Raw genomic sequence first — 25129 nt, forward strand, 5'->3', positions numbered from 1 at the left:
TATAACATGGTCTTATACATAGAGTTTTTGTATTACAGAGGCACTTCTGAAGTAGGAATGCTAATTTTCCAGGCCAGTTATGCAGGTTGTGTTTTCAAAGTGGGTGTATTTTCAAATGGTCCTCGAGATGGGCAGCAGCTCATCCATGTCCAAAAGCGGCTTGGACTACAATGGATATCATAGTGGAGGGCCTTGAATAATTGAAAGACCACTTGAAGTAGCTTAACATGCACTGACACTATAACATACATGAACACCTTGCAGTTCAGTCCTGCCGTGGTGGTGCAGTGGTTAGGGCACTCAAGTAGTCTGTCCAAGGATGCAGGACCAAATCCTGGCCGTGGCGAGCGCTTTTCAATGGAGGTGAAAAGCAAGGCCCCATGTGTTGTGTGATGTCAATGCTTGTTAAAGAACTCCAGGTGGTCGAAATTTGCGGAGCACCCCACTACAGCGCCTCTCACCGCCGCTTGCGGGGGGGGGCTAGCCTGCCACCGAATTGTTATCTGTTGTAGGCCGTCATTGCACCCGCCACCGCTTCGGTGGTGGACGACGGCTGTTGTTGCGGCGCGCATCTTTCTTTCCCTCTTCCTTTTGTTTTTTTTTTTTTTTCTTCTGTCTGCACGAGGCAGCGGAGGTGGCTCAGCTACAGAGCCAGTAGCAGGCCCGTGCATTTTCTTTTCCTTCTTCCAACCACAACAACTCACAGCCTTGAGCTGTTTTGGGACGTTAAACCCCATAAACTAAACCAAACCGTACCTTGCAATTTTGCTTCCATCAAAACACGGCTGAAGTGTGGTCAAACTTTTTTCGACTTTGTAGTCAAGCTCCCTAACCACTGAGCTACGGCTGCAAGGCAATTTGACAAGATAGGTTCTCGTATACAAGCATAGATGTATATATTCTGCACTGCAGCACAATGAGCACAGTTGTTGACCATGGATTTTCCATAGTTCCATAGCCTGCAAGTACTGTGAGACAGATCTGCAGTTGAAGTAATCTCACATGACTAAAGTGTGCTGTGGCAGAGACACGAACAAGAAAGGTGCAACGCCAAGCTGCATTAAAGTTTAGAGTCGGTGCATTTGTTGCTTCCTGTCTAATCCATCCCTGTCTAGCTGCATGCTACAGTCTACATGTTCTGCACTTTCATTCCAGTCGACAAAATCTACATGAGCTATGTACTGACAAGCATGGCACAGGATGGCCTTTTTTTTTTTTTTTTTTAAGCACTCTGTAGTCGTATTTCTAAGCCAGTAAAAACACTTCCGAATCAACTTCCACCTTTGCTACTCATTCCAGTAACATCACACAACAAAGACAGGGCAGTTGAATCGCCCTGCGTAACGAGTGCCTGGCAAGCATAACAGAATAATAAACTGACATCCCCACTACCACGGGCGATTTCAGATGCTGTCTCCGCGTTCTCCACTTGCAGCCTCGACACAACTCGCGTAAGCTGCAGTGCTGCCACCGCTGAACACGGCGCCACGTCCACGGTGTCGAGCGACGACAAACACAGCCGGCAAGTGTTGGAAGCACCTCGCGCACACGGTCGCGATCCGATCTTGTCGCCAGTTCGCCACACAGTGGACACCGTGGCTGGAAAGTCCTCCTGCAGGCCGTTCACGAAATTTCCCGTCAGCCTGGAGATGCTAGCGCGTGCCTCGAGGGCTGTACTTGGCTGTGTTTGCACACGAAACGGTACGCTGCGATGCACGTTGAACAACGCAACCTCCTTGCTCGTGAACTCGCGCATAGGACGCAGGAGCAGCACTTCAGGATCGCGGTCGTCGAGAAAGCCAGCCTCTGCCCTCAGTTGCGCTCCACGGCCAAGAGCGATCGTTGACAACAACGTGGCGGCCAGCAAGGTACCGGTCTCGGCAGTAAACACCTTGACGAAGCCGTTGTCTTTGGCCAATTTGAGGAGCAAGCGACGTATGGTCAGCTTATAAAACGACTCACGATCTGTTAGTGTCCTAAACGCCTGGTAGGCTGTCGTAAAAGCAGACTGTGACGTTTCGGCGTCAGTCACCTCGGTGCTATGAGACGATGCATTTAGCTTCAAGCGCTCCGTTGAATATACCATGTGCAGGGGGCACGTGTAGTACGAAAACCCTGACTCCTTCATGAGATTTGTTGACTCCCTGAGCGCGACTTCGGAGTTATGGGTGTTCAACACAGACGACTCTTCCACGTATACGAGACTCGGTTCGAAGAGAAGTCGTTTGTGGGCGTCTTCAGAGAATCCATCGCGAAGAAGTTGAAGCATGGCAGCCGAAGAAGGACCGCCGGAAAACGCGACCAGAACTTTGTCTCTAGGCTTTATCAATTTAGATTTTCCCAAAGTTGACCGAAACTTGTGCGTACAGTTCGCGACGAAGCATGTCTTGCAGTATGGATCTTTCTTCCGAAGCACGAGATGAGCACTCTCTCCACAGGTCTTGCATATGTTGTTGGTCGCTATAACGTCTGCGTTACCATTAGCTATGAGCTCGGGCTCAGTAAGCTCATCACAGTCGCACGAATTAGAGCACATCGTGTTTGTTCACGCAGAAGACATAGGCAGCGACTATTCGTATTGCACATGTGCGCATGTGTATGGTACGCATGTGTTAGACAACACGCGGGACTTGACTTGGCTTCATTTCGGCCGGATTTTAAATCTAGCCAAAGCCAGCTAAGAGTGGTTGAAGCCAGTCGGAGCCTGTGCCCTTGGATTCGTGACTCACAAACAAGTCCACGTGCGTTTTTCGCGGCTACTAGCCTTGCCTTTCCTTATCCGTAGTGTGTTCAGAAAACTCCAGTAACTGCCGATGCCTGCGCATGCCATGGGGCAATGTGTTCGGACGAACGGGCTGAAAGTAGGCGATTTCTTCTCCTCTATGCTTCGCAAACTGGACAAGCCGAGGCAGTAGCACGCAGACTCAACAACGCTGCCATCGAGCGAGGATTTTTGCCCGATCTGCACTGCGTTAGCACTTTCAGCCGTGAGTTTGACCTTGTAAAAGAGAACTGCTTCGTTCTTGTTACGTCGACTACAGACGAAGGGCTAGTGCCCGAAAAGGCACGCCGCTTTCTCCGTTACTTACGCAAGGCGCCAGCTGGCCTCCTTGGGACCTGTAAGTACGCCGTACTTGGTCTTGGCGATACAAACTACAACAACTTCTGCAACGGGGCCAGAACCTTTGACACTCACTTTGAAGCGTTGGGCGCGGTGAGATTCTACGAAACGGGCTACGCAGACGACGCTGTGGGCTTGGAGGTTGTTATCGAACCGTGGATCGCTGATTTGTGGCCTGCTTTGCTTTCCAGCTTATCTTCTGACGCTGCTAGACCGGGTCATAGTCACCAGTGCTTGCCAGGACAAAACATGGACGAAAGGAGCCTGACCAGCTGTAGTCTATCGTTGTCAACGGAGCTCACTCTCCCGTTGATGAAAGAACCTCTGGTGTCCGTGCAAATCGACGTTCCGCAAACGGATAAGATTCCGCACTGTGACATTTGGCAAGGTGGTCAGGCACTGCCTTTCCAAGAGTCGCGAATAATATCTGCCGCTCTCACATCAGCGCGTTGCCTGACCTCATCAGAAGCGGTCAAAGAAGCCTGGGAACTTGAATTTGAGCTGCCAGTAAATGCTGGATCTGAGATCAATATCAAACCGGGTGACTCTTTCGGTTTTCTCTGTGTAAATCGCACTGCAGAAGTGGATTACGTTATTGAAAGGCTTGAAGTGCTTGATACTAAGGTTGTTTGTGTGACTCACTCAAAGACGGCTAGAAATATGGAACACTTGCCTAAACAACCACTGACCGTGAGAAGGTTGTTGACGACTTGCTGTGACATTAGGGGCATCCCCAAGAAAATATTTCTGCGGACACTAGCAGAATACACTTCTGAAGCTAGTGAAAAAAGACGCCTTCTGGAGCTAAGCTCCAGGGAAGGCAGCAAGGACTACATACGCTTCATCCTTGAGGCAAGGAACACTTTTCTTGATGTCCTAAAGGCCTTCAGGAGCTGTAAGCCTACTCTCGCTGCCTTACTAGAACATTTACCCCGGCTACTACCACGCTATTATTCAGTGTGCAACTGGTCACTCAACAAGGACGACAAAATTCCACGGCGGTTCAAGATCCTCTATAAACGATGCCCCATACCGGGAAGCAATGAAGAGGGTCTTTGTACGGGGTGGCTTACGGGGCTTGCGAAAAAGTGGTCTCCAGAGCGAGACCTTGTGTCAAGCTTTACATCTTTATCGTTCAGTGAGTCACAGTGGCAAAAGGTTGGCGTTTACCTTAGAAAAAACGCAACTTTTTGCTTCCCAGAATCACTGAATGTGCCAATCATTATGATTGGGCCAGGCTCTGGCGTGGCCCCATTTCTGTCATACCTACAGTGGCGGAGAAAGGCTTTATTTCAAAGTGACGAAGCTGATACCTCAGAAACTTGGCTGTTTACAGGCTGTCGGCACCGCCACTTGGACTTTCTATATGAAGATGAGCTGAACCAGCTGCTGAAGCAAGGTGCGCTGTCACGGCTAATTGTTTCGTTTTCAAGAGACGTTGAATGTGAAAATGCAGCTGGTAAATCTGAGGGGAACAAATCTTCACGCTCTGCTGGTGATATAGGCTCTGCTTCTGAGCTTTGTTTGAAGGAAACAGTTTCCTCTCTCAAAGAAAAGAGAACTGAAGAATGCAAAATGAAAGAAAACGATTCAGGTGCGTCAAATTGGATCAGTGGGGGAAAATATGTGCAAGACAGCATGCGTCTCTGGCAGTTTGATATAGCTCGGCTTATTTCTTTGCCCAGTACCTGTGTGTATGTGTGTGGGGATGCAGTCAGCATGGCAACAAGTGTGAAGGACACATTTGCAGAAATTTTAATTAATGAAGGCACTGTAGCAACAAAGGAAGATGGTGTTATGTTTATAAAACAACTGCAGAAGCAAGCAAGATATTTGGAAGACATCTGGACAGCATGAAATTGCTGGAACTGAGCTGTGTTCCTTCATCATCCGATTTATTTTGATTTTGTAAGATTTTTATGGGAATTTTTGCAGTGGGCAATGAAGAAAACAATGCTGTGGGGACTATCATTACTGTTGAATTCTAACTAGCTCTTCAGACAACCCAGCATGGCTTGGTTTTATAGTGTTCTATCAATTCTCATGGTACTATTTCCATGTTTTGTTGTTTTAACATTTTATGCAATGTTAAATGTTTCTGCTATACTTTTATATTTTTCCAAGAAGCTGTTGCATCAGTGTTGCTTTGTTTATGCCTAAATAGCTAGCAATAGCTGCACAATAAAACATGTAATTATTGAGCAATCATTAAATACCGTAGTGTACTCTGATCCCTTGGTGATAAGGACGTATTTTTTAGACCATCATTTACTAAAATAGGGCTATAACCATAACATACCAGAAAGGTACTTGTCAGGCACACGTTTAAGGTCTCCTGGTAGGGCTCGATTAAAATTGACTTTGGGATCCTCCCAAAAAATATTTTCTGGCTATGTGCCTGGAACTTGTTAGGCATTGTTTTGGCCCTGTAGCTATAATAGACTGCATCTGGTGTTAAAAGTGTATTTGGCACATACGTGCTATGCTTTACGGTTTCTGGTATTAGCTTTTGTTATTTATACTGAAATACCGGAATGAATGATTCCGAGAATGATAATAGGGTTGAACGAGGGGACGAAATGGATGAAGACAAGTCCCTTTGTTGAACCAAAATGTTGCCTTGCAAACTGAAGCTCCCCCTCAACCTTTATTTGGTTCTCCCTCATAAAAGTCTCATAAGAATACAAAAAATTTGCGCACTAAATTTGTTACACCCTTTCCTGATGCTATTATATTTTCTTGATCATCTAGTACCTGAGAGTGCCACTTTTGAAAATTATAAAGTCTGTATTGGCAGAAATGGCCAATTTTTATCAATGCGTATTAATGTATTCACTGCTTGTTTCTACAGAAGCGAGCTAGTGAGCTGCTGCATTTAATTAGCGTGACAGCTCTGTGTTAATGGCACGTTGCTGTTGGACAAAAGAGCAAATAAATTACAGTATCCCAAACACAACAATGCTTTGTGGGTCTTTGTTACTACAGCTTTGAAATATGAACCAAACTACTGTATATTGTGTCATAATGTATATATTTCTTTTTATTTTTACCTACCCTGACCTTTCTCCCTATCACTCACCTCTTTGATTTCCTCGCTATCCCTTTATTTCCGCCACCCCATTTCAGGTGCTTCAAATAGCAGATACCGGGGCTGGCAAACATATTTCCTTCCTTTTTGTGTATATAATAAAATAACCACACACACACACGCACACACACACACACCAACGAGCCTTAGTTCTGACCAATTTCTATGCATACCTTAAACTGCAGCCTTATAAATGCTCAAGACATTGTGTTTCTTGAAAATTCTGGAACACATAGGAAGAATAGAATATTAGCTTTTTAAGGCAATTGGCGAATGTGGGAAAGGCTGTTTTTATTTAATAAATGAATAGCTAGTTGATACTGACTACATTTTAACCGCTTGAGGCTGTGAAAAGTTCTAGTCGAATTTGCAGCGAGTTAAAATAAACATGTCTGTAAGGCTGCAGTGGTTATTACAAGTGTTACGGTGCGCCGGTCGGAGAAAGCGGCGCATATGGAAGTACCGAAAAATTTCTCGACATAAGTGCGGTTGATTACGCGTCCTGGATCACGTCGCCGCGCATGCTGCGGTGGGAGCCGCGAACACCGTTTGGAATGGGGGAGAAGATACAGCCGCAATCGTCTGCATCTCAACGCTCGGACCGGGTCCTCCTCTCATCGTGTTCTTGAGAGGACCGAGCGTGTGAACCACGGCTTCGGGAAAATTCCAGGACTCTCTAACGGGCCGGAGGAGAGGAGCACAGCTTCGCAAACTCTGCGGTGTTCTCGCCCCCTCTCTACACCCTCTTTCCCTTCTAGGAAATTTGGGTATGCTTATTTGGGAGCGCGTCACTCTTCGAGTGCCTGTTCTGGAAGAGGCTCCAACAGTGGTAGCAGGCAAGCCCAGGCCATAGCTATGCCCAGGCCTAGCGAAGTTGTGATAGGAGAGCTGCGCATTGCGTGAGTCAGCCTGTGCTGAAGTGTTCGCTTGTCTCTCTTTTGTAAATATCATTCTGTACTTATTATTGATTATAAGATTATTTCGTCTGTTGCTTCAAGTTCGACGTCCGTCTCTCCGTGAGAACGCCCGCTAATCGACGGGCACCTCGAAGAGTCGATGCGCAAAATAAGAGAATAACACAACTAACATATTTTACTATGCCCATTGCAACTTATCGGCTCTTGCATTGATCTTGATTCAGCCCCTGCTGCTCCAGTTGCAATAGCCCTTTGTCTGCAGATTTATTGATGTCTACGTTCGACTGGACACTGCTCTGCTCTGCTGAGCTACATTTGCTTGCGTTTTCTTTGGGGGCTACTTTGTTACCTTACAATAACCATTTTAGTTCATGGCACTCTTTGCCCATATATTCACATCTTGATTTCAGCACAGGAGTTATAAACTTGCATTACTTCTTTGTATCCACACTGCCCTTTTTCTTGCTCTCAAAGGGACTCTAGGACTGATTGAAATTAGCGTAATTATTGATAGCATTCTAAAAATAAAGCAGCAGTTTTCATTGAAAACATCATCTTTTGTTATTTATATAACCTAGAAAGAAAGAGAACTATATTTTACAGCAATGGTAAGCGGAGCGTATATCTTGGGCCAGGGTCAACAAAGTTAACGGTGGCTCCGGCTGGTTTGCCTCGATAATTTAAGTACCGCCTCACATACTGACGGGAAAACTTTATTGAGTGATAAGGGAGGGGGATGTATGGGTAGGGTCCCCTTTCCGGGACTCCAGCGGCTGCCGCTGCTATTCGCGCGCCTCATAGAACTTGCAGAACTTCACCGCTGCTATGCGACCTCTCCTTCTCCTCGACTCGGCACTGCCGCGCCGCAGTCATTGGCTGCTCGCTTGGTTTTGCCTTGCACCGGTTGGCCAACGTTAGGTTGGCCTCCATGTCTTTGCCCATGGAAAAGTGCACAGCTTGTGTTTTTGCTTGTGATTTCCTTTCGGTTCGAAACATTTGTCGCCTTGCCTGCGAGTAGCGGGCGTCTTTACGCGTTGTTTTCGATGTTGTGCACTCGCGTTATGCCGTGATGGTATACAATTAAGCGCAGTAAGAAGCTTGAGGATGGCTCCGCCGTTTTCATGACACCGCAGTACAGTGGCTAGAGCTTGCCGCAAAGAAAGCGCGATGGCTTGCGGAGGAACCACTTGCTCCGCTTCACATTATTGGCTGCTCCTGGCCCTACAGGGCTGGGACAGGTAGGTCACTGCCGCTGGCGGCGGGGGCTAGCCTGTCACCATATTTTTATCGGTTGTAGGCCGTCATTGCACACGCTGCCGTCTCGGTGGTGGACGACAGCTGTTGTGACGCGCGTCTTTATCCCCCTCTTCTTTTTCTTTCTATAATTTATTTGCCCCGCCGGAGTAGTGCAGGGGTTAAGACGCCCGACTACTATGCCGGAGTACCCGGGTTCGAACCCGACCTCGGCGGCTGCGCTTCGATGGAGGCGAAACGAAAAGGCGTCCGTGTGCTGTGCGATGTCAGCGCACGTTAAAGATCCCCAGGTGGTCGAAATTACTCCGTAGCCCTCCACTACGGCTCCCCTTTCCACTTTCACTCCCACCTTCTTCCCTTCCTTTACGGCGTGGTTGAGGTGCCCACAAAAAACAAGTGAGACAGTTACCGTGCCTTTCCCTTCCTATAAATCAATCTTCTGTCCGCACGAGGCAGCGGAGGTGGCTCAGCTACAGAGCCAGTAGCAGGCCCGTGCATTTTCTTTTCCTTCTTCCATCAGTCGCAACAACAACAACAATACCATTGGCAAAAATGTCTGTTCCGGCTAGGAACAGCGTTGTCTGTGAGATAGGAACTTTTTTCTTTTTTTTTTGCTCTAAAGGGGAAATGCGAAAGCCTGAACGTTGCTGCTGATTGTCTGCTGATTTTTGTCTTTTACGTGCGTTAGAGCCAAAAAATAAGAAAAGCGCCGATCTCAGACAACGCTGTTCCTTTCCGGAACGAAGACATTTCTGCCAGTATGATGAACCAATAAAAAAAACAGCCTTGCTGCACAGGGTACATCGCGCGCCCCCTTTGTCAAACACAGCCAGTGTTCTGTTAAATGCATCAGAGTTAATAATAATAAATAATAATTGTTTCACAGGAAGGGAAAGGCGCAGCATCTGTCACACTTCCTCTGTGGACACCTGAACCGCGCCGTAAGGGAAGGGATGAAGGTGGGAGTGAAAGTGGAAAGAGAGAAAGGGAAGCCGTAGTGGAGGGCTGCGGAGTAATTTCGACCACCTGGGGATCTTTAACGTGCGCTGACATCGCACAGCACACGGACGCCACTTCGTTTCGCCTCCATCGAAACGCAGCCGCCGTGGTCGGGTTCGAACGCGGGAACTCCTGCACAGTAGTCGGGCGTCTTACCACTGCACCACCCCGCGGTGGGTTACGATGCAAGGACGCCTTGCGGCTGGCGAACGCATTCGTGACCAGTCGAATCTTGTATTCGACTCCCTACCTCCACCTGCGGAAACAGGAGGAGGATACTCTCGAAGTTATCCTCCGTAAAATCATGAAACGAGCACTGGACCTCCCGGTCTCCACCTCTACCAGCCGTCTCATGGCGCTGGGTGTGGTGAATACTTTCAAGGAGCTTCGGGAGGCCCATCTCTCCAATCAGTACACGCGTCTAACAAAGACAGAGTCGGGTCGCCGTCTTCTTGCCCGACTTCACATCCAACACACCCAACTCACAGAGGAGAGATGTCGCATTCCCGAAAAATGGAGACGCGCCCTCCATGTGCGGCCTCTCCCCGCCAACATGTCCAAAGAGGACCATAATGGTCGGCGCCTGGCGCGGGCGGAAGCCTTGGACCGCCATTATGGAAGCAAACCATGAGTTTTCTACGTGGATGTCTCCGGCCCAAACCATAGGGGTTGGTACACAGCCGCGGTCATCCACAAGGGCAAAACAGTAGATGGCCTTACGTTCAAGGCCCAGTCACCAACACACGCAGAAGAGGTTGCCATCGCCCTCGCAGCCTCTGACTCCTCCTCCAAATACATCATAACCGACTCGCGAGGGGCTTGTCGGAACGTCCAGCAAGGGTGGACTGCTCCTCTAGCTTACCGCATATACAAAAATTGCAGTCGAGATTCGGATCCCGCGTACCGATCTCTCGTTTGGGCTCCAGGTCACCAAGGTCTCCAAGGGAATGAGGCAGCCGACGCCGCCGCCCGCGCGCTTTCTCTCCGGGCATTTCCCACGGGACCCAACGCGGACCGGGATTTTGATTTCAGCCCAGTGTACAAATTTAAAGAAATATGTGAATATTACAGATCTACGCACCAAACTCTTCCCACCCCGTGCAAAGGGCTGGGGAAGGCTAACGAGCGGGTGCTCCTGCGCCTGCTCACCAATACAATGTTGTGCCCGGCTATTCTAAAACATTTTGATCCGCAATTCGACGGGCTGTGCTCGCACTGTGGGGAGGTGTCTGACATCTACCACATGGTGTGGGCCTGCCAAAAAACCCCATCTTTACCCCCTATCCCCAACCCCACCCGAGAGAACTGGGAGGCGACCCTGTCCGGCTGCTGCACCCTAGAGGCCCAAAAGGTCTTAACGCAGCGCGCCCGGGCTGCGGCAAACGCCAATGGAGTGCCTGTCTAGGCATCCCACCTAGTGTACATACCTATATGTATTATAATAATAAATGTTTTCACCACCACCACCACCGGCATCAGAGTTCTAATTGGTTTCCATGAAAGGAAAGGCGCTGTATCTGTCATACGCGGAACCTTGCTGACGCATCTCGTGGATAGATGGATAGATGGATTTATTGAAAGGAAAAGGCAAAGAAGTTGGCCGGAATAATTCAAATCTGGCCTGCTACTCTGCACTGGTGAAGGGGAAGGAGAGAAGAAAGATCATGATGGGTGATGATGTGGGAGAAAGCATATGAAATACATATCTACAGGAACAGTAGCTTGCTTTACAAGCGCGAATCAAGTCCGTTGGCGCACAAAAAATGGCAAAGAGCACGCACTGCTTGGACAACCTTCCCCTTGTCCTGCCAAGCGCCCAGCAGCAGTTCCTCCAACAGAGGCCTCTTGTCCAAACTCTTAAGGAAGCGGCTAGCACATTTCTTTCGCGCGCATGCACTGGGAACACCAATAATATATGGCCCACAGTCTCTAGGATGCCACAAGTTAAACATTCTGGTGAGTCCACCTGTCCAATTTAATGCAAGTACTTGCGCGTGAAAAACACGTTTAAACGAAGTCTATGTAGCAAGCATACCTGATGACGCGGAATATCACGCGGAACATAAAATTTCAATGTTCGATCGAGCCTTCTTAGACGAATGTGTCGGGCGTACTGGCTGGGCCCAGTAAGCTGCTGCAGCATTCTTCATACAACTCGTAAGAAGGCACGTCGTATCCGCTCTTGAAAAAGGCACAGCTGTTTGGAGGCCATTGTTGAGTGCGCTTTTTGCTTCAACATCGGCCTCTTCATTCCCATGGAGCCCGCAGTGGGCAAGGATCCATTGAAACATTATCCTGTGGCCTTGCAGCTGAGCAGATGTGAGGAGCTCCATAATGTTTAGTGCCAGGTACTGGTACGCAGTGGGGCGTAAGAAGTTTTCCAAAATTTGCAATGCAGTCTTTGAGTCCGTGAATATACACCATTTTTGAGGTGGTTCCCCACATATGTAGCGAATAAATTCCCGAATGGCTACAAGTTATGCAGCGGTTAATGTAGAAGTATGTCAAAAAACGAAATGTAGAGTCGTTTTCTGAGCTGGTATGACCACAGTGCAGCGGATGTCTGCGCTTACACAGATCCATCGGTGTATACGTGAATATAATTAGGATATTCTAACCAGATGTGCGCCAGAGTGAGTTGTTCGAGTCCACTAATTGGCACCATTGATTTATTTAGTATTCCGGGAACACAAAGGTGCACCAAAGGTTTGTCCATCGTCCATGGTGGTTGGGCGGGACGATATGGGAGTGCATGTCCTGTCGGCACTTGCGACTGATGGCAGCGGAGTGCACTTGTAAAACTGCAGTCCGGCCGCTCATCCAGAATCTTGCTGAGTGAGGGAGAACAGTGTCTTGTAAGTATTCGTAATATACATGAAGTGGTTCGTGTGACAAGTATATGGATATTGGGCGAGCATGCGCCCCTTCAATTGTCCCTTTGTTAGAGGTGCATCTGGCCAGTCCAATGCATATTTTCAGTGACTCATGTTTGTGGATAAGGAGACCAAGTACTCTAATCTCATCGTTTTCGGGTATCTGGCCGCTGACCAGGGACAGTTCCATTTTGGTGGTGCACTTAGGCGACGGGTGAATGTGCACAAATTCGGATTTGGACAGTGAGCATTGAAGGCCGCAGCGGCGGGCGTAAGCGTCCACGATCTCCTCCACTTGCTGCAGGTTGGCCTCAATGTCTCCAACCGATCGGTGTTTGGCCCAGGTGATTATGTCGTCGGCGTACAGCGCGTGCTGGATACCTTCGCCATCTGAGCCGGGAGTTACATCATGACCAGATTGAAAAGTAACGACGAGAGGACCGCGCCCTGTGGGGTTCCTCTCATTCCCAGTTTATATGAGCCGTGTTCTTCGTCTTGTACTCGGATGAAATATTGTCGATCCGAGAGCAATTGCTTGATATAGTGAAATGTATTATGTCCACTGTTCGTCTGGGAGAGGTATTGCAGGATGGTTTCGTGTATGCCATTGTCGAAAGCCCCCTTCAAGGCGCGGACGAGTACTGCCTTATTGTTAAGGGATATTCGATAGGGTTGAGAATTTCTCCGTCGAGTTGAAGCAGAACATCTTGTGCGGACCTGCGCGGGCGGAAACCGAACATGGTGTCTGCGAATTATGTTCATTTTCCAGGAACCTAGACAGCCTGTCCCGCACCATGGTCTCCATCAGCTTTCCCGCGCAGGATGTGAGGGAGATGAGGCGGAAGTTGCCTGTGTTAATGGCTTTGCCGGCTTTCGGAGTGAAAGTTACCAGGGCGGTCTTTCATTCAATAGGTAGAGGTGCTTCACCAAGCCAGATCTAGTTGATGGAAGCGAGGAGGGCTTCGTAACACTAGCAAAACTACGCAAGGTGGGAGGCCGGACGGTCCGCCGGGTTTCCTACAAACGCGGGGGGTTACGATGCCCAGACGCCTTGCGGCTGGCGCATGCATTCGTGACCAGTCAAGTCCTCTACTCGACCTCTTACGTCCACCAGTGCAGGTTTCAAAGTGATTTTCAAAAAGATGCACAATCGTGCTCTCGATCTCCCGGTCAACACATCCAACCAGCGTCTCATGGGCCTGGGGATGGTAAACACATTCGCGGAGCTCCAGGAAACGCACTTGACCAATCAGTACACAAGGCTTTCAAAGACGCCGTCGGGACGCCCCTTATTAGCCCGACTACACATCCACCAACCAACACTTACGGAAGAGCACGTACGCATTCCTGAAATCTGGAGATACGCCCTCTGTTCCGGCCAACATGATACGTGACGACCACAGTGGCAGGCGCCTTGAGCGGGCGGAGGCACTGGCCCGTCACTATGGGAACAAACACGGAATCTTTTACGTGGACGCCTCTGGCCCTCACCATGAGGGGTTATACACGACCACAGTCGTCCACCAAAAAGGGGTGAATGGCCTAACGTTCTGAGCTCAAGACATAACACATGCGGAAAATGTTGCCATCGCGTTAGCCGCCGCATGGCCAAGACACGCGAGCTCGCGAGTCATCGTCACCGACTCGAGAGGGGCCTGCAGAAATATTAAATAGGGGTACATTCCTCTCTTTGCGTACTGCATCCTTCAAAGCAGTGTATATCTCGGGGCCCCCGCGTCTCGAATGATTGTATGTGCTCCAGCTCACATGTGCCTCGAAGGCAATGAAACGGCAGACGCCGCCGCCCGCGCGCTCACTTTCCGGGCTACGCCTTCAGACCCTTTCGATACGGATCACGAATCCAATCCGGCCCACACTTTTCGAGAAATTACTGAGTTATTCCAATTAGGCCATGCAATTTATCCCAAGCCTTGTAAGGGCCTTACAAAGGTGGAGGAACGCGTACTCCTCTGTCATTACACCAAAACGCTGCTTTTGCCCGGCAGTTTTAAAACACTGATCCTGCCTGTACAGGAAAATGCCCGCACTGTGTGGAGAAGGCTTCGGACATCTTCCGCATGGTATGGGCACGCCAATCAACCCCGAACCTCGCCCACAACCTCACCCGGGAGGACTGGGAGGCAGCCCTGCTCGGCTGCTCCGACCTGGCGAGCTAGAAGGCCCTGGTCCACTGAGCCCGAGCCGCGGCTGTCGCTAATGGGCTCTTGTAATTCTTGTAATGAGTAGCCCACCTAGTGATTGCGAGAGGTTGCCCCGGCTACCTCAAGCTCCCTGCAATAAAGTTTCACACACACACACACACGCGCACACACACACACGCACACACACACACACACACACACACACACACACACACACACACACACACACACACACACACACACACACACACACACACACACACACACACACACACACACACACACGCGCACACACACACACACACACACACACACACACACACACACACACACACACACACACACACACACACACACACACACACACACACACACACACACACACACACACACACACACACACACACACACACACACACACACACACACACACATCACCATGAGCCTAGAAAGGTGATGTAGACTTTATTGTCCGTAAAAAATGCAGGGGGGGTGCAGAGCCCCCTCATGGCCAATGGAAGGGGCCCGCGCAACGGGTCCTCCCTTACAAATGATGTGCCAGCCCCTGGAGGACCAGCCTGTTAGTGGCACTGGTGATCGTGAGTAGCTGATCTTGTAGCGATGAGCTCGACATGAGCTGTTCCCACTAAGCGAGTGCCACCTAGCTCTGGGGAGGGAGGATGAGGGTATTTGGAACAGGTGAGTAGTAGATGAAGGAAATCGGCCCGCTTGCCACATAGTCGACAGGAAGCGGAGAAAAGGTCGGGGAAGCGTCCGTGCATGACTATTGGGTATGGCAGCGTACGAGTGTGTAGCCGCCGCCAGAGAGTTGATTGCATGTTGGATAGCGATGGGTGAGGAGGTGCGCATATCTATATATTGGGCGATAGTATTCAAGAATGTATCTGAAGTTTAGCAGACACTCCCCATCGACGGAGGCGACGGGGTGCTTCGCCGCCCATCGGTTGATCTGAGCCGTGGAGGAACAAAACTCAAAAGACTCGTCTCAGCTACGGTCGCGGAAAACGGGACAAATTGATGTTGCGTCGATGGCGTTGCAGACTGTATTGAAAAGCCGAGAAAAATGTGGAAGATGTAGTGTGCCTCTTAGTTTCCGGGTAGTCCCGCATGAGCTGGCGCCCAGCCACAGTGGGCGTCACAAGCGGTGCGTATCTCCATGGGACTCGGCGCTGGCGCAGTTGGCGCTCACTGCTGACGCTTGTATTCGCGCTGGTGCGTTGTTGCAGTTTTAATATTCACTCATTTATTTCTGCTTTTTAAAGCGTTAAGAGATGTAATTTAGACATGGAACTTCATTAAAGTTTACACTTTCTTCTTCTGCACAAATAAACGTATACATCTTCCACATTTTTCTCGGCTTTCCAATACAGTCTGCAACGCCATCGACGCAACATCAATTTGTCCCGTTTTCCGCGACCGTAGCTGAGACGAGTCTTTTGAGTTTTGTTCCTCCACGGCTGAGATCAACCGATGGGCGGCGAAGGATTTTGCCATCACGGCCACGTGCGACGATGCAAAGCGATGACAAAAAAAAAAAAGTAAAAAGAAAAAGCACGCAAAGACTCGGCGCGAGCGAAAATTCAAAATTCAGAGGTCGCGGCCACCATGTCCTCTCATTGGTGTACGGCGCCTAGACGTGCGCCAATGAGAGACCTACGCGGGTGAGCAGCTCGGCGCCTGCGTGAACGCTGACGCCGAAATCTAGCACGGACAGATCTCGGCGCTCCGCTCAAGTTTGCTGGCTTCTCGTACCGTGCGCATGCTCAAACCGGTTTCTGCATACGCCAACAGCGCCGACGCTGAGCGCCGACGCCCAGGATATGTCGTTGGAGTTGGGCCTTTACGTTTCTGGTTGGGGTCCAGCACCTAAGTATGGTGCTGGCTTGCCGAGAGATGCACCCAGAGCAGAAATTTAGGATGGCTGTTTGAAAGCCAGATATATTTCTGGTGGTGCCTGAGGAAGAGATGGCTAGAGCGATAACCGCTTCCTCAGCCGTGGTTATAGATGAGATGTAAATGGTTCCTGCTGTGACAGTGGAACCGTCGCTGCGAACAGCCACTATCGCTGCCTGTGCGCCTGATGTATAAGCGAGGCATCGGCGTATACAACATCGGGATCCTCTCCATACAGGGCCGGCATGCTGCGTACCCGACGACTTCGAGCGATGTTTTCCTGTGGGCTAAACACGGCATGCCCCCAATGTCAAGCTGCTGAGGAGACGATCCAGCATATTGTATTGGAGTGCCCACAGCTATCGCTACCACTCCCTCCAGCCGCGCACGCCATGACGGACACATACCAACGTTACTAGGTAACGATAGACACAGACGACATGCTGGCGATGACACGGGCTGCGCCATGAAGTGCATGACACAAGCAGCAAAAACAAGGCAGTGGAAACGACAAAACGACGCCTTGAGCCCTGGTGGCGAAGGCGTCTGGACAATAAATTCTTGTGAACAACGCACTGGCGTTGTATGGAACGTTTGTTTTTAGGCCTGATCCAGAACCCACTGTGATCACCCCTTGAAAAGGGTTTGATCCATATCATCATCATCATTATCAGTCTGTGCAGTGCCAAGGCCCGGACGCTTATTACCATAGAGTTTCTTACTCTTACCTAGAGGGAAAGCTGTGCTGCCGTCTATGGGAGTTTACATGGAGTTTCCAGACGACCAGTTCAGCCCCCATGGGCGCTCAAAGCATCATGGGCCGGAGAGCTACCGAGTGCAGAACTACAACTTTTGGCCAAAACTAATGCAAAGATAAACGTTCTACCGTAAATGACGTCCTAAGATCGAATATTGTGACTATAAATTGCAAAAAGAGAAACAGCATGTCAGGGTGAAATTTATCCAATATAAGCGATGGCTCTTTCTCTTATTGGCTTAGTTTTGAGCAGCACAAATGTCAAAATTTCGCACCTAATAGGCAAACTTTGAAATAAAAAAAAAACGTTATGAAAATATTTATGGTTGTGCAATCACTTAAGGAAGTTTTTAGTGGCATTTCGGGAAACAGAAACCATTTATTGGCGACGTCTGCTTTTGCGCCTTCGCTACTATGGCTTTCGCGGTCTATGTACGCACCTTCAAATGATGATGATGACGAAAAAGAAACATCGCAGTAACGCCACTCCACGTACCCGAGAAAAACCGACTGTCCCGCAACAAGTAGCACACCGGCCCATGATTCTTAGCGCGCCCATGGTGGCTGAAGTGCAGCGCCCTCAGCTTTCCCTCTAGTTAGTGTAAGGAACTCTATAGTATTCAAAAATGTGGCGCAACAAACACAAACACAACAGAAGAGACACAACACACGCGCACAAATAATCATAACCAGGAAACCAGCCATCTCAAGTCTTTGTAATTGATTATTGAAGCTTTCCTCTGCCATATGTACACATGATTTTAACAAGGCCGACTACAAACAAAGGGAAGCTATCCCTCTTTTAACAGTCTTTGAATGGGCTGAAGCATATGGAAGTAGCTCTTTTTTAGCCCTGGGAAAATACTTCCAACACACTTCCCCATTACCAATTTTATATTTAAATCAAGAAACTGCAATTTGTTGTTCACCGGTAGCTTGTGTTTGTGTTTGTTGCGCCACATTTTTGAATACTATGCAGCACCAACTAGCCCCTCAAGCCGTTATTTTGAAGGAACTCTATGCTTATTACCAAACTTGTTTGTTCTCTTGTTTGTGCATCAACTTGTTTCCCGTTTTTTCTTTTTCAAATCGGCAAACCATCCGCTTCTTGTATCTGTGCTCATTAGGCGTCTTAGTCCACATTTGTCTTACTTATTCGCACCAACTGGGCAGGCTCGTGAGGGGCCTTTATGGGGATTCCTTAAGGAGGTTGCTGACACTTTCAATTTTCTCACTGTGCGTTTCTCTGTAGATTACCTGTATAGCCTCTCGAGAAAGCAGATGACCCAGGCTCTCACTGAGTCTTTTTGCCCTACACCGTTGTATCGGCAGCCTTATCTGGGGTTTTTGGACACCACTGTTCTAAAGCGTGTTATGCAAATGTGCATTCAGGCACCTGAAGAAACATTCTTTTTCAAATTACACACAGCGAGGTTGCCTGTCAAGACATTTCTTTATGATAAGGAGATGTTTGTGCCCTGGTTGGTGAATTGTCTCTGTAACGTGCCTGAGACAATCTGTCATTGCTTTATTCTGTGCCTTGCTGCTATTTTCTTTTGGGACATACTACAAACAACTCTTAAAAAAGACATTGGAATTACACCATATACAATTAGTTTTTTGCCTCCTGACAAAAATTCTGTCGTGGGTAACTTTTCGGTTTGATTATAGATGGCTGCGCCACCTTGAGTGGCCAGTGAATTCTGCCGTCCGTTGTCCATATATGTTGTGGAGAAACGTTTATGTGCTACGTTCACTTGGTATTACGTAGCATTATGGGTTTCACATCCTAAAGCAGCATGGGCTATTCGACCATATGGGTTTATTTACCGTGTACAGACAGCGCACTACGCGGGCGCCTTGCATTTCGCCTCCATCTACGCGCGGGCTCCTCCGCGATCGAACCCACGTCTTTCGGCTCAACAGTCGAGCGCTCTAACCACGAAACCACCACATCGGGCCTTTTTTACCTCTTAATTTATCTCTTGTACTGGCATATATGTGCATTTTCGATACGGTGTTTGTTTCACTGATTTTGTTGTCAGGCGATTAATAGCTTATCACGTAAATCTCAGAAATATTTGTGTCTTAGACGTAGCCTCCTTCAATTACCACGGACGTGGGAATAATTTGTAAACACTGAAAGTTGGGCTCAATCAGACCGCCTTTTTTTTTTTTTTTTAATACGTGAACACTGTGGTAATTTTCGTAACTGGTAAGAATAAAAACTCCACGTCGAAGCCAAATTCCAGTTTCGTTACCATGTATGTTGCTGTTTATCATCAATGCTTTTATCGCAAATGAGACAGGGATTTCCAAATAATGCAATGCGGTTGTTGAACCAGGACGTTCGAAAATCTTCCGAGGTATATTCATTTACTTCTACAAACTGAAGTTGAACTGTATAGGTAAGCTGCCGTGTTCCAGTGACAGCCATACCACTCTCACGGGAGACATTTATATTCTGGAAAAGGCCCAACAAAAAGAAAGAAAAAGTGTCGCCATCACCGGTATATCTGGCAAGTAAAACCTAATTTGCTTCGGCACCCATACGTGTGACATAAGCCTACGGATCCGTGCAAATCGGCACAAATTTCTGAGCTTATGTAGCCCTACTACTCGCATAAAACGGTGGCAACCAGCTTTTTCATTACCGACGTCACAATCTTGAGTTGACTGGCAGGAATATGTTTACAATTCGATTTCTAAACGAATGCTAATTGTCTGTTTTGCCACCAAACAGATGTCCGCGTAGCCAGAAAAAGCCAACAAATGTTTCTATTGAGAACAATAATTGAATCAAGTCACCAGTGTCCATTTGATTACCTGGCTTCTATATGAGGTCTGCGTTAATTTTTTTTTATTTATACTATGTATGTCACCGGTTGGTGGAGGCTAATATCCGCACCAGAGGCTGGAACATTTTGCCAAGAAAGCAGCACATCACATATGCTCAGAATGCTCACACTCACATCCTACCGAGGGGGCGTCATTTCACTCGCGCACATAATAGTCACCAAGGGCACAGTAGAACCAGTCGATAGACCAGCTGTGATACTGCGGTTTGTTATTCTTCCTTTCCTTGCATAAACTCAGTCGGATGCTGAGATGTGGATTTTTCGCCATTTTTTTGTTCTTTCTGTACACCATGCACGTACAACCGTCAACGCTCCAGCGTAGCCGAACACACTTCTTAGGTATCTTCGGTCCTGTGCCCGCTATATACAGCTGTTGACGTCCAACCGCAGTCAACGGCATGCTGAGGCAGCTTATGGTCTACATCCAAAGAACCTAGCGGCAGTGTGGAGAGTTCATTGTCAAGGCGACTTAGTGGCAGACGGCGCCGAGACCGTACCGTAATCCACGAACAGTGCCTCCTTGTCCTTTTCGCCGTTTCCCTTCAGCTTCAGCTTCTCCAGAATGTCCACGGACGAGTCCCACTTGAGGTTCGAGCACACCACTGCCGCGACGATGAAACCCGCGCCGACCAAAGCCCATGGTGTGGGCGCCTTGAGCTGCACCGCGGCCTGGAGTGCAAAGGAGAAGACGACGCTGGATGTAGTGGCGATGGCCACGCGTCCGGCCTCGGCTAGAGTGCAGGCGATGGTTGGCAAGAGCGCCGTCAGCAGCGCCGTTAGACCAGCGCCTGCTGTAAAGGCCAGGTCTATGGGAACAGTGTCTAGGTGTTGTAGTTGACCCATAGCTCCCGCCGGAGGGATGCACAGGACAACAGTGGCCACTGACGTCCAAAAGGACACCGTGATGGGAGACACCTGCGACCACGAGAGCGGATTAAAGAACACAGTCAACTGCCCTTCATCGTACTACAGAGAAGGACCAAAAATAAAAACGAACACCTGAGAAAAGGGCTAACACCAACACAAATTTATTTCGGAAGTACCATCATTTCATTTAGGGACATTGACAACGTTGTCATGTTTGAATTAAAATTTGTTGGAAAGCAGCGCTCAAACTACGATTTTTTATTGTCCCTTGACTGTCGTACGGTTAGGAGAGTCTGGCAGAGTACCAGATAGCCCAACACTAAGTTTTGTGGAGCGGTTTTTTGTGATTGAGCGACGCAGGCTGCTTAGAGTTTTCAGGAAGTATACATACAGCTTGACAGACCTACTTAAAGCTTAAAACCGTGCCTTCAGGCGCTCGTGTCACCTGTGAATGTGTGAGGACAACCGGATATTGAGTTAAGAAAAACGACCGATGAACTCGATTATATGTACCAACGAGCCAAAGGGTCAGTTGGTAAAATATTTTTTAGACGAAACGCTGTCCAGAAGACCAGATATGGAGGTAAGGTAAAGACGACGTCTTGTCTGCATCACTTCCGTGTCTGATATCCTGGACGTTTATTACAGGCTTTAAACTGTGTTAATGGCACAGCGAGATAAAGCGTCATATTGATGGAAGCTGTCATTTTTTGTTACTCTCCTATGGCTGCCTTATCTCTCTAGTAGAGAATTAAGCCATGCGATTCGACCAGCTCCGGACAGTTTGGAAATACCACTTCAAAGGTTACTTCAGTATGGCTCCAATCAAGCGCATCCCAATGCAGCTGCTGTGGCAAATATAGCACGATACTCGCCACAGTCGCATGACAATAAATGATAGATGTGAGGCGTGAGACTCTACACCGCGTCTAGTCCCAAACTCGTTCCCCGGCCGCACATAGTACAGCGAACAAGGGCAAAGAGCCGGATCATTAAACAATATGTTCGAACAATAGATTTAAATTAGCAACGAGACTACTCAAGATGTGGAGAAAAGACCAGGCTACCTCGGATACATTGACATTAAGTACTACAAAAGTGGATGCAGCTAGCACAGAACCGGGTTAACTGGAGAAATATGGGAGAGGCCTTCGCCCTGCAGTGGGTATAATCAGGCTGATGATGATGATGATGACGACAACAAAAGTAAATTAATTTATGTAGGGCCAGATCGTACAATGACATGCAGAATAGCGGTATTCGAAGCGTGCCTTCTTTACGGGATTAGGTTAGCGCGCATCTTCACCGCCATTAATACATGACGTGAAAGGGCAAGTATAGTTCTTGCCTGGCTGGAGAGTCGTCGCAATATGACGAACGCCATCGCCTGGAAGATGGCGCAGCAGAGCGTGATTACGATGCCCGATATGGAAGCTCCCACGTCTGACGCCAGCAGCAGCGTAGGCAGGAAGGCCACCAGCACGCCACACAGCACCAGCAGGCCGGCCACCATCTCGCGAGGCCCGCACCGCTCCTCCAGGATGGCGCAGCCTGCGAACAGTCAGCAACATCGAGAATCGCCGATCGTTTTCGAGTAGGAGTGGTAGGAAAGACGCTGATTTGAAATATACGTCACTGAACACTAGTAACTGCAACAAAGTTTATTATTATCAGCTTACCCTAAACACTAAAAAAAGCGAGTATCCTGCGCCTCACTGCTACAGGACAGAAGTACATTATTAGGATTTGGATATACGTTTGGGCCCCGCCGGGGTGGTGCAGTGGTAAGGCGCCGGACCAATCACGGCGGCTGCGTTTCGATGGAGGCGAAACGAAGTGACGTCCGTGTGCTGTGCGATGTCAGCGCACGTTAAAGATCCCAAAGTGGTCGAAATGACTCCGAAGCCCTCCACTGCGGCTCCCCTTTCTCTCTTTCCACTTTCACTCCCACCTTCATCCCTTCCCTTACGCCGCGATTCAGGTGTCCATAGAGCAAGTGTGGCAGATACTGTGCCTCTCCCTTCATGTGAACCAATTATTATTATTACACGTTTGGATGGTACGAGGCTAGAACAGGCGTCGTGCTTTAATTACCTATAGCTGTTACCTTTGAATCACATGAATTCAAAAACAAACAAGTTATAGGTCAAACTTTACTTATTCCTTTTATTTGTTATGAAAGTAATAATAATAAATTGGTTCACAGGAAGGAAAAGGCGCAGTATCTGTCACACTTGTAGCTGTGGACACCTGAACCGCGTCGTAAGGGAAGGGAGGAAGGTGGGAGTGAAAGTGGATAGAGAAAAAGCGGAGCCGTATTGGAGGGTTACGTAGTAATTTGGACAACCTGGAGATCTTCAACATGCGCTGACATCGTACAGCACACGGACGCCTCTCCCAGTCGAAAAAAACTACAGAACTGTGTCAAAAATACGACAAAATATTCTGTAGTTCTGTCGTAACCATCAAATTTTTCTGTAGTTCTGTAGTACTTTTCTGTAGTTCTGTAGTTTTTCCGTAGTATATTTCTGTTGTCTGTAGTTCTGTAGTACTTTTCTGTTGTAACTACAGAAATTTCTGATGTTACTACAGAATGTTCTGTTGTCACAACAGGTTTCCCGTCAAAAACCGCACAGAAATTCTGTCGTAACATCAGAAAATGTTCTGTAGTTTTTTCCGACTGGGCTTCGTTTCGCCTCCATCGAAACGCAGCCGCCGAGGTCGGGATCGAACCCGGGTACTCCGGCACAGTAGTCGGGCGTCTTACCACTGCACCACCCCGGCGGGGCATTGTTACGAAAGGCTCGTAAACGTTTCGGTGCCCATGCTTTGTGTAGCAGGCCCGTGCATTTTCTTTTCTTTCTTCCTACAGTCGCAACAACAACTTCCCATCTCAAAGGCAAAGCCAGAGGAAGAGGGTCCTTTGAGGGCCCCGGTACTCCCCTGATGGGGCTGGGACAGTTAGGTCACCGCCGCTTGCAGCGGGGGCTAGCCTGCCACAGAATTTTCATCTGTTGTAGGCCGTCATTGCACCCGCCACCGTTTCGGTGGTGGACGACGGCTGTTGTTGCGGCGCGCGTCTTTCTTTGCCTCTTTCTTTTCTTTCTTCTCTATTTTCTCTTCTGTCTGCACGAGGCAGCGGAGGTGGCTCAGCTACAGAGCCAGTAGCAGGCCCGTGCATTTTCTTTTCCTTCTTCCTACAGCCACAACAACAACAGCCAGAGTTGGCAGCCTGCAAATTCATCTGTGACATGTGATATTGCGACGTCACGGGAATCACCGGCAAGTCTGTGCCCGCCCATGCCACCTGCCAGGACAGTGCCTCCTCTAAAGAACAGAGGGGCGATGGCCAGGAGCATTCTCAAAGGTCAAGTACCATACGCGTCATTGTTACACTGTGGTGTCCATGATTACGCTGTGCTGTGCAATAGTTTGACTATGGGTAAACTGTTTCTATGCTAGGCTTAACAAAGTTACTCTCGGGTAGGCGGCGCAAGGAATGGCGAGTCGTTTAGACCCCGTTAAATAGTGTTTTCGCATTAAAAGTACGCCTGAGAGGCAAGCATGGAACCGGCCCTAGATCTTGCCACCTCTTCATGATGTACTCCTTTCAATCTTTATTTTGAACAACACTTAAAATCTATCATTTTGCATAGACGCTCTTGTCACCTAATGTATCTACCATCGTCTACCACTGTCCGCCGCTTTTACAAGCTACCGATTCTGGAAGGTCCCACTCCTGCTTCTTTCGAGCACCGTATTGGTCTTTATCGTTTCTATTTTTTTAACGCTCTCAGAGCTATAAAGGGTCAGGTGATAGCACTTGAGTTGGATGTAACGCTATATACACCCACAGATTATATTCAGTGTGTTTCAGAATCTTTCTTTTCCCAACGGTTCCCGCAACACCTTCCTGCCGCAAACTAAAATATGTCATTGCAGTCCTGCTGATCAGAAACTTCAAGCTTGCAAAGAACAGCGCAGGCGCCTTGGCAATTTGTTACCAGAAATAAATGTATTTCTCGAGATCAAAACCAAAAGAAACACAAAGCCTCAAAAAGAATTTCTTTGCTCGCACTGTTAAGAAAGCAGGTGGAAGGCTTTGCACAACGTGAAGCGCGACAGGGAAAGTCCGATCGGATTATATTACCCTTATCAATCCTCTCCTGCACGAAAGAAGGCGGCGGCGCATTTCATTTCCTAATCATTCCTCAGTGGCATGCAGAAAGTGAGTGAAAAAGCGATAACGGACGAACAAAGGGGTGGAGGGGGGGAGGGGGGGCTCCGGTTTCCGTAACAGCCTGGACGAGAATAGCTGC

The 25129-nt window shown here is 48.5% G+C and overlaps 3 protein-coding genes and 2 pseudogenes across 6 annotated transcripts in view; 3 read left to right on the forward strand and 2 right to left on the reverse strand.

Moving 5' to 3' along the window:
* Nucleotides 1–589: 589 nt before the first annotated feature.
* Nucleotides 590–2620, reverse strand: Ctu2 (Cytosolic thiouridylase subunit 2). Its single transcript, XM_084598705.1, has one exon. It carries the CDS (start codon nucleotides 2534–2536, stop codon nucleotides 1271–1273), a length of 1266 nt encoding a protein of 421 aa, XP_084454831.1. The 5' UTR covers nucleotides 2537–2620; the 3' UTR covers nucleotides 590–1270.
* LOC146196990 (methionine synthase reductase-like) lies at nucleotides 2610–5334 on the forward strand. The gene has a single exon (XM_084598704.1). The coding sequence runs from the start codon at nucleotides 2837–2839 to the stop codon at nucleotides 4976–4978; it is 2142 nt and encodes a 713-aa protein (XP_084454830.1). The 5' UTR covers nucleotides 2610–2836; the 3' UTR covers nucleotides 4979–5334.
* Nucleotides 5335–9819: 4485 nt separating this feature from the next.
* Nucleotides 9820–10830, forward strand: LOC146196991 (uncharacterized; annotated as a pseudogene).
* A 2564-nt stretch (nucleotides 10831–13394) lies between these two features.
* Nucleotides 13395–14483, forward strand: LOC146196992 (uncharacterized; annotated as a pseudogene).
* Nucleotides 14484–19899: 5416 nt separating this feature from the next.
* The window catches only part of LOC146196993 (solute carrier family 35 member G1-like), a 56254-nt gene continuing 51024 nt past the window's right edge, over nucleotides 19900–25129 (reverse strand). For all 4 annotated transcript variants that reach the window (XM_084598708.1, XM_084598711.1, XM_084598707.1 and 1 more), the window contains 2 exons: nucleotides 22159–22361; nucleotides 19900–20858 (listed from right to left, as the gene is read on the reverse strand). In XM_084598708.1, coding sequence (XP_084454834.1) covers nucleotides 20403–20858; nucleotides 22159–22361 — 659 coding nt within the window. In that variant the 3' untranslated portion in view covers nucleotides 19900–20402. The remainder of the gene's footprint in view (nucleotides 20859–22158; nucleotides 22362–25129) is intronic.

Source organism: Amblyomma maculatum, chromosome 3 (genome assembly GCF_055883805.1).
Source record: "Amblyomma maculatum isolate TAMU_Amacu chromosome 3, ASM5588380v1, whole genome shotgun sequence".
NCBI lineage: Eukaryota > Metazoa > Arthropoda > Arachnida > Ixodida > Ixodidae > Amblyomma > Amblyomma maculatum.